At 40.2% G+C, this 15,743-nt stretch overlaps 1 protein-coding gene across 1 annotated transcript in view; it reads right to left on the bottom strand.

Moving 5' to 3' along the window:
* The window catches only part of LOC146508701 (neural-cadherin), a 135,939-nt gene that overhangs the window by 46,296 nt on the left and 73,900 nt on the right, over nt 1-15,743 (bottom strand). Inside the window, exons 8-15 of the mRNA XM_085176577.1 lie at nt 14,428-14,600; nt 14,176-14,344; nt 13,439-13,609; nt 11,701-11,873; nt 9,250-9,417; nt 1,542-1,791; nt 296-423; nt 26-212 (exon numbers count right to left, since the gene is read on the bottom strand). Of these exons, the coding sequence (XP_085032703.1) occupies nt 26-212; nt 296-423; nt 1,542-1,791; nt 9,250-9,417; nt 11,701-11,873; nt 13,439-13,609; nt 14,176-14,344; nt 14,428-14,600 (1,419 nt within the window). The remainder of the gene's footprint in view (nt 1-25; nt 213-295; nt 424-1,541; nt 1,792-9,249; nt 9,418-11,700; nt 11,874-13,438; nt 13,610-14,175; nt 14,345-14,427; nt 14,601-15,743) is intronic.

The raw sequence follows: 15,743 nt of genomic DNA, 5'->3' as shown, positions 1-15,743 counted from the left end.
CGCCTTCTCTCTGATTGTGCGTTACCTGTGTTAGGCTGGCCCTGCTGGCCTTGTCGGGCCGACTCCGAGCCGTCCTGTGACTGCACCTCTATCAGATACGAAGCTTTCTGCTCACGGTCAAAAGAGGCTCGAGTGAAGATGATCCCACTGTGGGAGTCAATGCTGAAGAACTGAGAGTCCCCACTTTCATCCTTCAGGATCACATAGTGGATCTGAAGAACACAGAGAGATGCAGTGAAGCAGAAAAAGAACAGGAAGTAGACTATCATTAACGATCAGTGCAGATGTTTCTCACCATCCCGTGCAGACCAGAGTCCAGATCAGTGGCTGACACCTGAGCCACAGACGTGCCCATCTGCGCTCCTTCGGGAACCGTGGCCTCATAGGTGGACGACAGAAAGAAAGGAACGTTGTCGTTCACGTCTGAGGGGGAAAAAACAAAAAGAAACAGTAGAAAAAAATATCCTTTATTTTCCCACATTCATATTGTTTTGTTGTTGAAGGATCTGGCAAAAGAACACATACAGCCTGTCATGTCCATGAAAGCTGATTAAAGTGGATTAAAAACAGACAGAGAAAGAAAATGCTAGAAGGAATGGAAAAGTGAGCAGGAAATAAACAAAGACAGAAAGAAAGAACAAGCAAGACAGAAGGCAGAGACAGAAATAAGATTGGATTTTTAAAACACCAGTAAAGGAGATTAAAAAGTAAAGATGAATTACAGTGAAATAAAGCAGAAAGAGACAAAAAGGCAAATTAAAAAAAAAAAAGTCCATCAGAAAGTGAAGCTGGACTGTGTCTACCCTCACTAATGAAAACTGAGTTATTAGTGAGGAATTATCCTCCAAACACCCTGAAGAGTCCACAAAGCAGCTTGTCAGCTCACTTTCAAGCTCCGCTAAGCCAATTACAGCGTCCGATGTGGGTTTGTTCAAAGCCAATCAAAGTCAGGAAATGTTTTCTCCTCTTTCCTTCTCTCCACCCGCCTACAGATGCTGTTTGGGAAGTGAGTCACTGTTAAAGGGAGACAGCACGGAGCTGACACCACCGGTCGCTTCTGTTTTCTTCTTTTTCTGCCAGAAACGACCCTGGATATGAACCGCACTTCATTACTCTTCCTCTACTCGTCATTTCCTCCAGCTTGTCTCTCATTACACCCGAGTTTCTGTTGCTCACCAACGGCTTCTTTACATTCGATGGTCAGAGCTGAATGTTGACTTTCATATGGAACTAACTCTGCTACTCATTTTAAAGTCCTTGTAATGGAAACTTTTAAACCACTAAATACTTTGCTCTGTTAATCAAAATAGCATATTTAGAATTATGAACATATCTATCAATATGCAAATAAGTCAATGTCTCATCTTTGAGACTCACTCACACTGAGTGCATATAGCCAACAGAGGCATTGTACTATTTAAATGAAAGAGCTGTAAGTTGACTGGTTACCTGTACAAACCTATGGGACTGAATCCACGTTTTTGACTACCAGTCTGGCTAAAGGAGTTGAAAATGTTTGACTCTTAACCATACAAACTCACCCGTCACATTAACATAGACCGTAGTAAAGGAGGCGAGCGGCACAGCAGCGACATTCTGCACGCGCACTCTGAGCGTGAAAAAGCGCGTCGTCTCATAGTCGAGGTTCTCAGCTACCAGGATGGACGCCGAGCCGTCGGCCCGGTTTGGTTTCATGTAGAACCGCACTGGCATGTTGGTCTCCGGTACCTGACCCTCCTCCAGGTTGTAGGTCACCCTGGGGTCACCGAGGGGAGATGTTGCCTTGATGGTCTGTTGACAGAGGGAAAAGAACAAAAGATATGTTTTTGTATCCAAAAGAACCAGCGTCTGCTCACACATTATGACTGTGTGCGCCTGAGCTTCCTAATGTTACGGTTTTTCCTCATCACTTTGTGTGTGTCGCTTTTCCACTGAGAAAGGGGCAGAGTGATTTGAAAAGCAGAAGAAAAACTTGACAGGAAATGACACTGTGAAATATACTGATGTCATGCACACCAAGGGACAGCAAGCGCGAGCTGGCCATTGAGACTTCACAGATATGGTGGATTATACAGAACTTACCTTTGTAGTGAGGGAGAGACTGAAATTCAGATTTGAAATTCTCTCATGGTACAAACATATTTCTCACATGAGAAAGACCCTTGAAAAATAGTTGATAGCATCAAACTTGTCAAACTAGTAACTTACTTTTCTATGTTTTCCATCTTTTCCACATTAAATATCTTCGTATCTAATTTTTATTTACCTGCGTTGATCCTCAGTAATGATCACTGTCAAGGGTGTTTCAGTGTTAAAGTACAAAGTCGGAGACTGCAGGAGCCTTGGGGACATCCTTTGAGGATCATATGATGGATTTCAAAAGTGACTGCTGCTCATATATTCCAGATACATTAATGAATTATAGAGTTCTCATCAATGCTAAAGCAAAGCATCCAGCTTGCTTTGATTAACAGAGAGGGAATTATGTGGCAAATCCCAGCTTCCGTGTTGAACTGTGTATCATTTATTAATTACTAGTAAATATATTTATGTTATTATTTATTTTAAATGAGCACCACCAAAACAAATAACAAATAACTTGCTTCTCACGTAGCTGGAAAATCTCATTTAAAATTCCTTTGCCAATTGTAACATCTTTGGGTGGAACCAACTTACTCTCACCCCAGGGTGTCAATTCATGCTTTTCTGTTAGATTGAACTGGCCATTCAGAAATATGCACAAGGTGTCCTTTGGCTTAAGTGCCGAGGTGTAAGTGGTTACAGCAGAATGGAGAGTGAGAGACAAAGGTCCTCTTTAAAGAGTGTCAAAGTCTGCATTTCGAGCTTGGATGAGTGACATCCATGAGACTTGGGGTATGTATGATATGCCTGAACATACAGAAGTATATAGAGGACAAAATACTGTGGAAGTTGTTAGACCTTTATGTCTGAACTTTATGGAGAAGTTTAGAACCAAGCTGTCATGATTTGAGTACACAAACCTCAGTTTGTGTTCACAAATCAGTGTTCAAGTTAGAATTGCGAAGAATGCAGCTTCTGATACAAGTACTAGAAGGCGGCATATGGGAGAAAATATATAAATGCAAGATCTATAAAAGATATATAAAAGAAATGCTGCAAGATAAGAGATTGCAGAAGACGAATGTAGGTTTGCTCAGATCTGATGTCATGCCTTTGGGTCTTAAAATCCAGTTTGAAGACTTTAAAAGTTTTAAAAATGTGTGTATTTTTAAACAACCTTTAATATTAACTGACATCACTGTTTTTGTAAAATTCAGTGTTGTTATATGTAGCCTGGTATTTGGAGTTGTTTTTAAAAGTGCATCTTTTTCAAAAGCAAGCAGAGTTGGTCGTTTCTGACTAGAATAGGAACAGAGATCATCAATCAGACAGATTACATGCAGTGCAGACAGAATAAAAGATCTCCCATATACAGACACTGAAAACTCATCTTCTCAAACCTCTGTTTACTCCTTTTGGGCTTCGAGTTTATAGAGACAGACTTATCTCCATTTCTGAAGCAGTTACTCCCACATTGCGTTATAATCCGTCAAAGGCAGAAGCCAAAGAAGAGTCTGTACTGGTTCATGATGACATCATGTTATCACACAGCTGCTCGTGTCGACAACGAGGTCGTACATCTTTATAACAGCTCCAACGGCTTCCAGATCTTTAAACTATAACACTCACCAGAAAAATGACACCCTAAAATACACAACTACATTTCAAAGAATGCGACGTTTTAACGACCAGAGGTGCAACTCAGTCCTTCTATGGAAATAAAGCTCTCGTGGTGAAAACTTTCCAAAATACCCAAAAAGGATTCGGTTTCTGCTTTGTTGATGTTTTTCCTTTTTGTGTTTTTTTTTTAAATAAAATATGTGTCTGGATCAGAGTGTGTTGTCCTGATCTGTTCTTCTACCAGCAGCAGAGCTTTTAAGACTTGTGTTATGCTCCTGTAGACTAAACTGACCTTAGACTGAGAAAGTGTGTATGTGTGTGTATTTATGTCCTCAGGGAAATGGAGTCATAAATCTGTTTACACAGTCACATTGTGGAGATATTGCTCCTTTCGGGCACAGAAATTAAATCATTAAACCTTATTACTATAAACTTCTTGCTTATGTTCAGAATGAGTTCAGGTTTAGGTTAAGGTCATAGTTAGGTTAAGTTGGAAGGAAATGCACAAAAAGTCAGTATAATGTCCTTTGAAGTGATGGAAATATGGTGTGTGCTATTGTCCTTCCTGACCACACACTCCCCACCTTGCTAAGGAGGGGCTGTATTTTCCATGGCTGAGTGATGCCACCTCATTTTACACTAGCTATGACCTGGATTGACTGTGTGCACACACACACGCGCGCATGAATTTCCAGTTAATTGACTCACTCTGATTTTTACCACCACAGTTTTTGTTCACTAAAGTGTAAGTGGGCTCATTTATTTTGATTGTAGCTTCAGCTCAGATTCCTGTGTCCACTCAGCTGCAAATAAAATATGTCAGGTGGTCTCGGTAGCAAGCTGCAAAGAGGGTCATTGTATGAGTAACAGCAGTTAATATGGAAGCATTCTTGTATCATTAAAGCAGGATTTTTGAACTGTTGGACAGTACTGTGACCTGTTTAATTAGCAGTTTTTTCTGGTATTAATAATTAATGATGATGAAATATGCTTTTACTGGAGGGAGCATGCATGATTTTTTTTAAATCTTCTTACAACGACATGACTCAAAAATCAAGGCGAAAGCAACGGCTGTCTATGCCTGCTAAGATCCTGCAGGCAGATGAGTGGGAGAGAAAAGGTTGCTGACGTCCACTTACGAATAAATCTTTTCTTAATTCAGTGTAACGGTGCATCTGTCAGCCTGACCGCCACATCTATAAATGGTTCCGTAAAATGGCCACTATAAATATAAAGTACAGTCAGTACAGAATCATTTAACCCCTTTAGTTCAGGACATGGTGGCTTTGAGCAAAGACTGAAAGCAGGGGAGAACCTATCTCAGCTCCAGTGTAAGGAAAGAAACTCACCTCTGAACAACCGTCGCCCTTGTCGTCACTTCCACAAGAGGTAACATGTTTCCCCTGAGTGAGAAATGCTGTCTGCCACTTCAAACACTGAAACCCTTTCAGCCCTCAGACCCAGTGACCACAGCAGCTCGAACAGTCTCAATCTAATGCATTTACCAACTACTTAGTATGCTGGGATGACTACACACTCTCACACACAAGAGAAAAACACTTAATTCTAACATTTAATTCTTGCCTGCTTGTATATTTGCATGCATCCCAGTTCTGCAAATATTATTGCCACTGTGCTACTTCTCTACTACCTTTCAGACCATCTATCATGCAGTCTTCCTCCACTTCATCTCCATCTTATCCAGATTGCAGAACATCTCAACCGAAGCCACTTCAAGTCATTTGCTAACTTTGTTCCACTACAACTGTCTGAACTCCGGGGGTTCCCATCTCTGTTTCCTACTTTTCATATCATCTGCTCTAAGACGTGGATTTTCATCAGAATCTATTAACCGAAAAGAATTTTATGTTACACGCTGTTTCTCCAATTAACTTCATCTTTACTTCCAAATGATCTGTCCTTATTATATTGATTTTTAACTGATGAGTATAAAATTGACTTTTAATCCATTTTGCTTTCCTGCAGCAGTTATAAAAGGACGGTCGAGACTCTGACTTTCTTGTTTGGTTTTTCCATTGGTAGTCTCTTAAAATTTTTAAACAGGATGTTAATTTAAAATCTCACAAACAGCCCGAGATGAAGATGACATCCGGTTTCAGGTGAAGAGTTGCGCGAGGGTATGTTAGTGGAGCGTGGCTCAGCCTCACAGCAGGCCGAAGCAGCAGAGTGTATGGAATCAGGACTAATGAGAAATCATCTCATTAGACATCGGTGCAGCGTGCTGAAGTTAAGCTGATCAGTGTCTGCCTTCCTCTCCCACACAGATTAATGCCCGTGGAGATATCGCAGCAGATCGCTCTCAGCTGGTGCGGCTGGTGCTGAGAGTGATTCAGCAGCTGGAATACAGATTGCCCTGTCAGCTTCAAATGCTAACAGTTAGCAGTCAGCTGAAAAGGGTAAGGTGGGGTCATCAGGGTTGGTGTGTGTGTGTGTGTGGTGTTTGCAGGGGTCTGCTCCATTTTTTGATGCTTACATGTGGTAATTACACTTTTAATGGCTCCTTTGCTTATTTATCTGGCAAATAACATAATTAGTGTTTCTGCCTCGTGTGTTTCATGTCTTATTATCTCATTTATCAGCCCATCACGTGGGTAGCCTTATTAAACTGATACAAATCAACCGAAAGAAAGAGATGGACGGTGTCTTCCAACGCCCTTCCACCCCCCCACTGTGCTCTCTGTTATCATATTCCCTGTGTTTTCTGGAGCTGAATTCAAAATGTAGTTGTTCTCGTTTGCATATTTTTCTAATAAAATGAACCAAAATACCACACTGTAGTATTGCCCATGCTGACATTTAACATGAGTGATTACATAGAAGGTTCTCTGGCCCATATGCCCGATGGCGACTGGATTGTTTATCTGCAGTCTTTCATAATGAAAATATGGTGATATGAAAAGGCAGACAACTGTCCATCCCTATTGCACGTTATTCAAAAAGCTGCAATGCACACAGGTCAGAAATTCCTTCATTTTGTGTGATACTGCAATACATCAGACATATTCTCTTTTATCAGATGCTCGAAATGAACTGCTTTTTATACTTTCCAAATGATTTTTAAGCATCAGTGGATAGCTAGAAGATAGATTTTAAGGTAAATCTAAGAGAATATTTAAAGTCATTTGTGGCCATGAGAGAAAGTGTTTGCATAAGAGTGAACACTAAACACATCAACAGGATGAGGAAGAAAACAAGAGGAAATCAGCTGATGAGGAGGCCTATTATAACATGAGACTCTCACACACATAAGCAGGAGATGACTTCAGCTTATTGATATGGAGATTTAATACACGTGAGCACGCAGAGCAGCTTCCACCTCTGCAGCATCTCCCTCCCTCTGCCTCGTTAACAATGTGATTAACAGACCTTATTAAGGCTGCTAAATTTAAAACAACAGTTCCTCCTCAGCGCAATTAACACCGCAGGGGAGACAAAGGAGGGAGGAGGAAGAGAGGGAGGAGACATTTCAGGCTTCCATTGTTTTGTATATGTAGCCAGGTTTGGGTAACTTAACATATTTGTCCACTGAATTTATTGCTCGTAAAACATTATGTATACATGGTTTCAACATGCAGACAGATGATTCTCAGTCGATCACAGTTTTTTGTTTTTCCTTTGCCAGTATTTTGTCCAACAGTTGTGCATCTGGGCTCAGCTTTCAGGTAATACTTTTTGACAGGGAGAGCGTAGTGGAAAGGTTCAGCCTTTTCTAGAGGAATGAAAAGTGAAGGAGATGAAACATTGATGAAGGGAGAAAAAGCTCACTTCCACAGTTAATTTGAACAAAACAAGACACATTCAGCAAGGAACACATTGGTGTAAAGTGTATTCTTTCAGATGCAACTGGTATGATCTGATTAAAGGAGAAAGCTCGTGTTATTTTATATTTCTCCTACTGTCAACATAAAAAGACCAAAATCCACACAGCCTTTTTTTATCCATCTTTCAGTACCATAAAGCTTTCCTTTGCCTAATTTAGCTCCCCCTCCTCACTTCTTCTCACTGCATCATACAGCCTCTGTCAGGTTAAAGACGATAATTAAACGTCTGTTTTTCTGAGGTGATAGGAGTCCATTGTGACGCTCCGACAGCAGGTGTAATTTTCTTGCTCTGCTCAATCATCTCTGACAGATGGAGCTGTGGGTGGGAACCCCAATCACCATCATCGTCTTTTCAGCGAAAACACGGTGTGGAAAAGAAGCACAACAACACGCGAACACACACAGGATTACACTTACCCTCCAACTATTTGAAAACTGACTAACCTCCATGAAATCGAGCAGCTGGAGGGTAAAAACTTCTCTACCTTCGAAACCATCAGCTTAGGAATAGGAAGCAAATTAGGATGGAGGGATCAAAAGAGGAAAAAAAAAACCCACCAGAGGTATACAAGCAAAGTGTGTGTGCACTTGTGCGTGTGTGTGTGTGTGTGTGTGTGTGAGATTGCAGTGAGTCAGGTGAGACAGACTCGGGGCGGGTTTGTTGTTTGCTCGGCAGAAAATATTTAGAAGTGCTCGGCTAAACGTGCTGACACAGAGAGAGAGGGATGGATGAGCTGGAAAGTGAGGAGAGAGGGATGAAGAAGAAGAAAGAGTATCTCTAGCCTCCTCGGGGTGCTGTGCACAGACGTGAAGCAGGATGTAAATGAAATAGAACTCTTTTACTGCTGCAGGAGGGTGACTGAGTTTAAATATTCCTCCCTTTTTACGAGTCATCCCCTTCTCTCGCCCATGTCACCTCCGAGCTCTTAGGGCTACTGATACTGATGAAAAGAAATGTGTGCTTCAGTTCCCAGACCGGCACCTTTTCAGTCATACATTCACAAGCCACTTTGTTATGTACACATGTACTCATTAATGATCATTTGAACAGATCTAATCAGCCAAACTGGCAGCAGATATGCTCACGATGACCCGTAGAAGCTCAAACCAAGCATCAGAGTGAGGAAGAAAGCTGATTTAAGTGACTTTGAATGCCAGGCTGGATGGTCTGATTATTTCAGAAACTGCTGATCCACTGGGATTTTTCCACACACAGAAGTCAGAGGAGACTGGCCAGACTGCTTTGGTGAGAAGTCAACAATAACTCCAATAGTAACACTTAATACAACGGATAGGCTATAGGAGCAGAAGACCACACTGGGGTCCACTCCTGCCATCTAAAAACAGCAAACCGGGGACACAATTTGCACTGACTCACCAACATTGAACAATATAAGATTGGAAAAAAAACCCTCCTCTTCTGATGAGTCTCGATTTCTGCTGTGACATCTGGATGGTAGGGTCAGAATTTGGCATAAACAACATGAAAGGATGAGTCCATCCTGCCTTGTATCAGCGGTTCAGGCTTGCACACATTGCATCACCAAAGCATACCCAAGTATTGTTGCTGACAATGGGCATGGAAGCACACCATGTCACAAAGCTCAATCCATCTCAAAAAATGGTTTCTTGAAAAGTGAAAGTTGAATGTTTTTTAGTTATCATTTTACCATTTCAGGGCTCAATGTTCTCATCATAAACTCACCACTATCTTGGCATCTCGGACGGTGTTTTCCGGCACAGTGACCCAGTATTCGGACTGCTCCCACTGTGGTGGCTGATTGTGGACGTTTGTGATGATAACAGTAAGCTCCACTGAGCTGCTGCGGTTCCCTCCATCTGAGGCCACAATCTGCTGGTTGATTCTGGATGTCTGCAAAGAGATGAACAGGGAGTAATTAAGATCAAGGAACTCATGATTCTGATCAGAACATTTTTGCTTTAATAAGGGTGTTTGCTATTTAGAATTGATTTGCCTTTAAAACTTGGTCTTGTTATCTTCAAAATCAAATTTTAATGATCAAGTAGCTCTTTGATAGTTTAGAAAGACCAAACACTTGTAAAAATTGTAAATATTTGAGCAAAGAGAGAAAGAAAATATTGATCCTTTAGTTTGTTTGCAAAAAGTGAATCAAGAAAGTGGGTAGGGATACATTTTCCTTTGCTAAATTATTGACTGAAGTGCCGCTAAAAAGAAAATGAGAGCCAGAGAGAAGAAGAACAGAGAGGAGATGACAGTGACAAAAGAAGAAGAACAGTAGGCATCATTCATCGCCGACGTTAGCTTAACAGACGGATTCGCTTCATTATGGATTTTCAGTTTGACATTGTAAGATTGTACTGAAGAGAAATCAGACACACATAATGATGACAACCATTAAAGATTTAAAACAACAGTCTGTTTGATGCAACTTTCATTCCTCATGCAGTGGAAACATCAGAGCAGCTGTTGCTGTTGGAAATAACTTTGACCTTGTGACCTCATAACATCCCAGTTGTGTTTAACTTTTTGCATTGCCTTGTTTACATGCCAAGGATATGCTTTATGTGCATATCATCCAGCTTATTACATTTATTCATTATTAAAAAAATGTTTTTGTGTTGTGATATGGCCCACCATCTGTGCTTTCATGGAAATAGCACAAGGTCATCATAGCTGGACAGGGTTTAAATAGATTTAGGGTGACATTTACAATTGGATTGGGGTGGCTTGGAAGCTGTTGGGGTGAACAAAGTGCATAACCGCTGTGCTTGAATACCCTCCCTATAAGCCACTGTTTCAGAGAATTATAGGTCCACTTCCAAAATCCGGCATTAGTGAAAACTGCTAATGATATTTATGCACTTAGATAATGGTTAATATTACATTTGAATCCTGCTAGACTTATCTCCAACGTCTGATACCACTAATCATACCATTCTTTTTAACAGATAACAGAACTGTGGTGGTATCAGTTCAATTCAATTTTATTTATATAGCGCCAAATCACAACAACGGTCACCTAAAGTGATAACTCATCATCATCAGTGCCTTGCTCTCAAATGGTTTTCATCATACTTATCTGACACATATGTTAGAATTCATATATATGCACCTATAGAGTGAAATGCACCTCAAACGTGTTACAAATGTGTAGGACATGATTTACAAATGTGTACAAGGAATTGGTGTGCAACTTTTAAGGACTCAGGAGCGCATGCCTCGATCCGCACACAAACACGAAGCAATCTGACCACACGTAAAACTACTTTACAAATGCGTACATCCCGACCTGAATAAATACTATTCATTTACGCACAACCTAGTAAGTTCGTCTTCCGATAATTTTAGGTTTCAAAAACCTTTCTGTGCGTATCCTAAAACTACACGTAACATCTCACAGAGATACTCACAAATCAAGTCGCATTCCACATGGGGCTTTGAGACAAATTTCAGCTGTAAGGTGCATTCAAGTCCCAGTGTAAAACTGGGACATCTGTGTTTCCACTGCATACGTGGCATTCTCTCTTTTTTTTCCAAATAAATTGGATGTTTTTTCTAAATAAACAAAAGAGCTCGTAACCTGTTTATTAGAAAACATAGTTACAGTTACAGACTGTACTCTGCCACATGCTGAAATATTCAGGATCATTCATTATGCTAACATTAATGTTAGCCTGCTTTCATTAAAGAATGGTAAGATTATCATCAGTGTTATTCCACCTGGATTATATCTATATTGAAATATACAGAGATTAGTTCGCATATACTCACTGCAGAGGATGATACACAGTGATGTACAATCATGGTGTCCCCCCATCTGCAGCTGAGCATGAGTGACTTTTCCCACTTTTTCCAGCAGATTATTTCAAACATATATAAACCTCTATTCAGACTGTGAAGTAATTTGTAACTGTGTGTTTTGAAAGTGCTAATAGTGTTATTATTATAATTATAACCCTTATTGTAGAGATTGGAGCTGTCTGTAATTTGTTGCAGGGAGTCAAAGCACAAACCATTGCTCTTTTTGAGGATGGTGTTCATTTCCAGGAAGTTTTAGCAATTTGTGAGAATGAAATGAGACAGTTTTGATATGAGAAGCAATTTTGTAAGTGTGGACACTTGCAGACATTGCATCATGCTGCAGCATGAAGGGGCTGCTGATGTGCTGCTGACCTGAGAGATCGGATGGTTGACATAAATCCACCCAGTGCTGGGGTTGATGTGCAGGTAAGCCGGCTTCTGTCTGGACAGTGAATAGGTGATTGCCGCGTTGCTCCCCTGGTCATCGTCATGAGCTGCTGCTCGCAGGAAACTAGTTCCAACTGGAGTGTCTTCTCTCAGAAAGTCTGACAGGGAAAACATCAGCTGTCATATGGGGAGCGAAGTTCTACTAGCACCAGTTTGAGTTACTGCAACTGCTACTACTATTACAGGAACCGCTATGGTGAAACACTGTGTATGTCTAAAGCATGAATACCCAAATCATTAGAGTTGACTGAAAGCAGTGTAACATTATGTTCTGTGTTGGTAAGCAGGTATTATAATAATGGAAACACAACATTGTGCCGCATCAGCAGACTGTCACCTCATTTTGTCATTTCTGGGTCTCACTCTGCAAAGTCAACAGATGCATTTTTAAATTTATGAATATAACCTCCAATCCTGCTGACTGTGATGTGTGTCAGCGCTGATCAGACAACAAAAACAACGAGCAGCAACGAGGTGCATTTGCCTCTGTAATACTGCATTTCAAGCATTATGTCAATAATAATGTCCTTTTCACAGTCGCGGGTCTCACTGGATACATTTCAACTGAATAATCACGTCAGATCCTGCTGAGTCTAATGTGTGTCACAGAAAAACAACCAAAACCAGCAGGAGGAGCAAACACAGGATTTTCCTTTCAGGGTTTACTTTGACAAACAAAGAATCTTACATCACCATGGTGAATTTCTTTTGTTTATATTATGCCAATTAACATTAATAGTAAGATATTTTGCTGTTAGCATCACTAAATGTGCAGGATTCTCAATACACAAAATGATTTCATTTTCTTTTTAGATTTTTTTCTCTTTATTGTACTTTACATCGATTTATGTGATTAATAGTTGTAGAATTGCTTTTTTTTCTTTATTAAATGTAAATCTATGTCATATTCATATGGTTCTTGTTGCTACTCCTATCTTGCTTGGTTACACTTAAAACAGCCCAGATTTATAACAGGTACCAGGGAACCCGAGCCCTGTTTAGTTCTAGAACTAGAATTTACAAGCAGAATTGATGTTTTACATTCATTTATTGAAGTTTCAGTTTGTGCTTCTTTTCATAAAGTTGTTTATATCAACTGTAAATATGACAACACTTAACATAAACATGGTGTGGGTTTGCATTACCAACTCAAAAGATAGCTGGTGATTGTGTTGTCCCTTAAGCAGAAAATCTTTGCACTGAAATACATGTTGATAATGATGTATGGATAACTAAGAAAAGTCTAAACAAGCTCAAGATTTCCAGCTCATTTCCATCATTTTTAAAGGAACACATACACACTCACAACTGCTAAATAAATGCATGTCCCAGAAACATTTCAATCTGCCTCTTAAATAGTTAATGAGACACTCTGTGCGTTTCTCTAATCGGACGAGAAGAACTTCTGACACTATGCTTATCAAAACACATATTTACACAGATAGTAAACAAACAGAGAGCTCTGGGACCTGCCAGCAAACATTTCATCAGTCCTAAGGGGTTTCCAGGATTACAAGGATGCAGATTCATGCGTGATGGTGATGACAAATACACGGTTTCTACACTTCCTCTGCTCCCTCAAAACACACAGCTACAGGATGTTTTTGTGTTGAACAAGAAGCGGACGGACTAAGTCACTGGGAGGAGTCGTGATGGTACTCACACTGGTAGCGGCTGTTTTCAAACTTGGGGTCGTTGTCATTCTGATCTGAGATCTGCACTGTGATCTGACAGATTCCAATGAGCGGCTCTTCTGCTTGATCGGTGGCCGTCACAGACAAAGTATACTCCCTCTGACGCTCCCGGTCAAAACTCACTGCTGTGGTTATCACACCTGACACACAGTGAGGACATTAGCACACTTAGAATTTCAGTTTGTCATTGTTTGGACTGAATTGTAAAGCTTTTCTGATATCCAACAGTTACTGTGTATGTAGAAACTTTTGAAACACACATATTTGATAAGACAGTAAAACCTTAATCACTTAAGAAGCTAACTCAAAGAGGTGTTTGTGAATGAAGATTCCAAGATTTTTGTTGGATATGACCAGAAAGGACAGCTTTAGAAATGAGCATACCAGAGGAAAAGCTGTGGTTGAGCGATTTGGAAAAAAAGTAAGAAAGAGGGCTGAGATTTTTATAATATATAGAAAGGAGGGATTGTGACAAAAGAATGTTAAACATGGAGCTGCCAGGCAGGAAGAAAAGAGGAAGACCACTGTGAAGGTTCATGGATGTAGTGAAGGAGGAAATGCAGATGGTTGGAGTGACAGAAGAAGGTGTGAGGAATATGGTGAGGCAAATGATCCACTGTGGAAATACCTAAAAGGAGTAGCTGAATAAAGAAGCTGTGGAAGAACTGTTTGTAAAAATGATAATGAGTGTTTCTGTAGAGCTTACCAGTATCAGGATCAATATCAAAACCAGATGCCACTCCATCTCTGTTCATTATGCCATATTTGACCTCTCCATTGACGCCCATGTCAGCATCATGAGCCTGGACGCGCAGGACGAACGTTCCTGCAGGCTGATTCTCCAGGACTGCTGCGTTCAGGCTATAGTTCTGACACTGACAACCAAACAGCAAAGTCAGGGGTCAGAATTTGTCATTTAATTTGCAATAACGTAAAAATAAATAATAACTCGACTCACCTCCTTGAACAGTGGTTTGTTGTTGTTGATGTCATTTATTCCCACAATGACCTGCGCTGAGCTGCTGAGTGGGTATGGCCCACCAGATGCGTTGTCATCCGTGGCAGTGATGTTGAGGACGTACTGTGGCCCCCTCAGGCGTGGAGGAGGACTGCGCCGCAGCTTAATAATACCTAAACACACAAACACAGGTGGGCCAAATCAACTAGGGTAGAAAAGGTTTTTTAGTCAGATTCGACTTGAATATGTGCAGGTGGACTTTCTGATATTTCTAAGAGTTGTAATATAATTCACAAAAAGACTCAGATCAAATTGCTTGGGTCTAAATTTATACCTTCAGAAAAAAAAGGGACATTATGAAAGTTCAAGTTTTATCTTGTGACCTTTTCAAGCCTTTAGATTGGGCCACACTAAACTCTATATAAAATAGCTTTATCCTTTAGCAGCTACAACACTTAATGGTCAGCAGCCTTTTTGTTATTTTGTGCCTTTACTTTTGTTTCTTTTACTTCTTTTACACCATTTTTGTCTTCAGATAAAGTCCAAAAGTAATCAACACATCTTTAAATATGACAGAGGGCTGGTGTTGGTTGTCAGGGCTCATGGTTTCCTTTTATTTAGCAGATTTTCAAAAAAAAAAAAAAAAATCAACATTTTCTACAGGGAGAAATACAAATTTCAGCTTCCTTCATGTTTCATCCAAAAGTGGTTTCTAATGCCAGGGGACAATGTTCACTTTACACGTTCCTCTGGAGGAGAACACAGAGTGTAAGTGCTGCTGTTCATGCTTTCCCTCAAAGACATCATAAAAGTGAAACTGCAGGATGTTTGTGTCTTTAAAAAGGGCCTCAATTTCACCTCAACTATTTGACATTTTTAAGTCACCTTAACAAGACATGTAATTGCAAATTATAAACGCTCACTGACTTTGCTATAAATACACTGAATTCTGTATGGAAGTGTTTTCAGTTGGGTGTTCAGCTTCTTTTTTCGATGGCATTTACACTTTACCAGACTATTAATATCTCTCATTATGAGATGGCAAATGACTCTGATACAAAGGCTGGTGCACGCCAAGTGTTAGATGAAGCATTATTAATAAAATTGAGTGGCTCAGTTACAATACCAATTCCAAAAGAATTGGGATGCTGTGTAAAATGTAAATAAAAACAAAATGATGTGCAAATCTTACTAAACCATATAGAACATATCAGTTATTTGAACTGGAGGAACATTTTGGAACTAAGTAGAATAAGTGGCATCAGGTGAGGAATATGATTGGGTACAAAAAAAGAGCATCTTAGCAAAGTTCCTCG

This window comes from Neolamprologus multifasciatus, chromosome 11 (genome assembly GCF_963576455.1).
Source record: "Neolamprologus multifasciatus chromosome 11, fNeoMul1.2, whole genome shotgun sequence".
Taxonomy (NCBI): Eukaryota; Metazoa; Chordata; class Actinopteri; order Cichliformes; family Cichlidae; genus Neolamprologus; species Neolamprologus multifasciatus.
The sequence above is the reverse complement of the archived record's forward strand: the minus strand, read 5'-3'. Positions and strand labels throughout refer to the sequence as shown.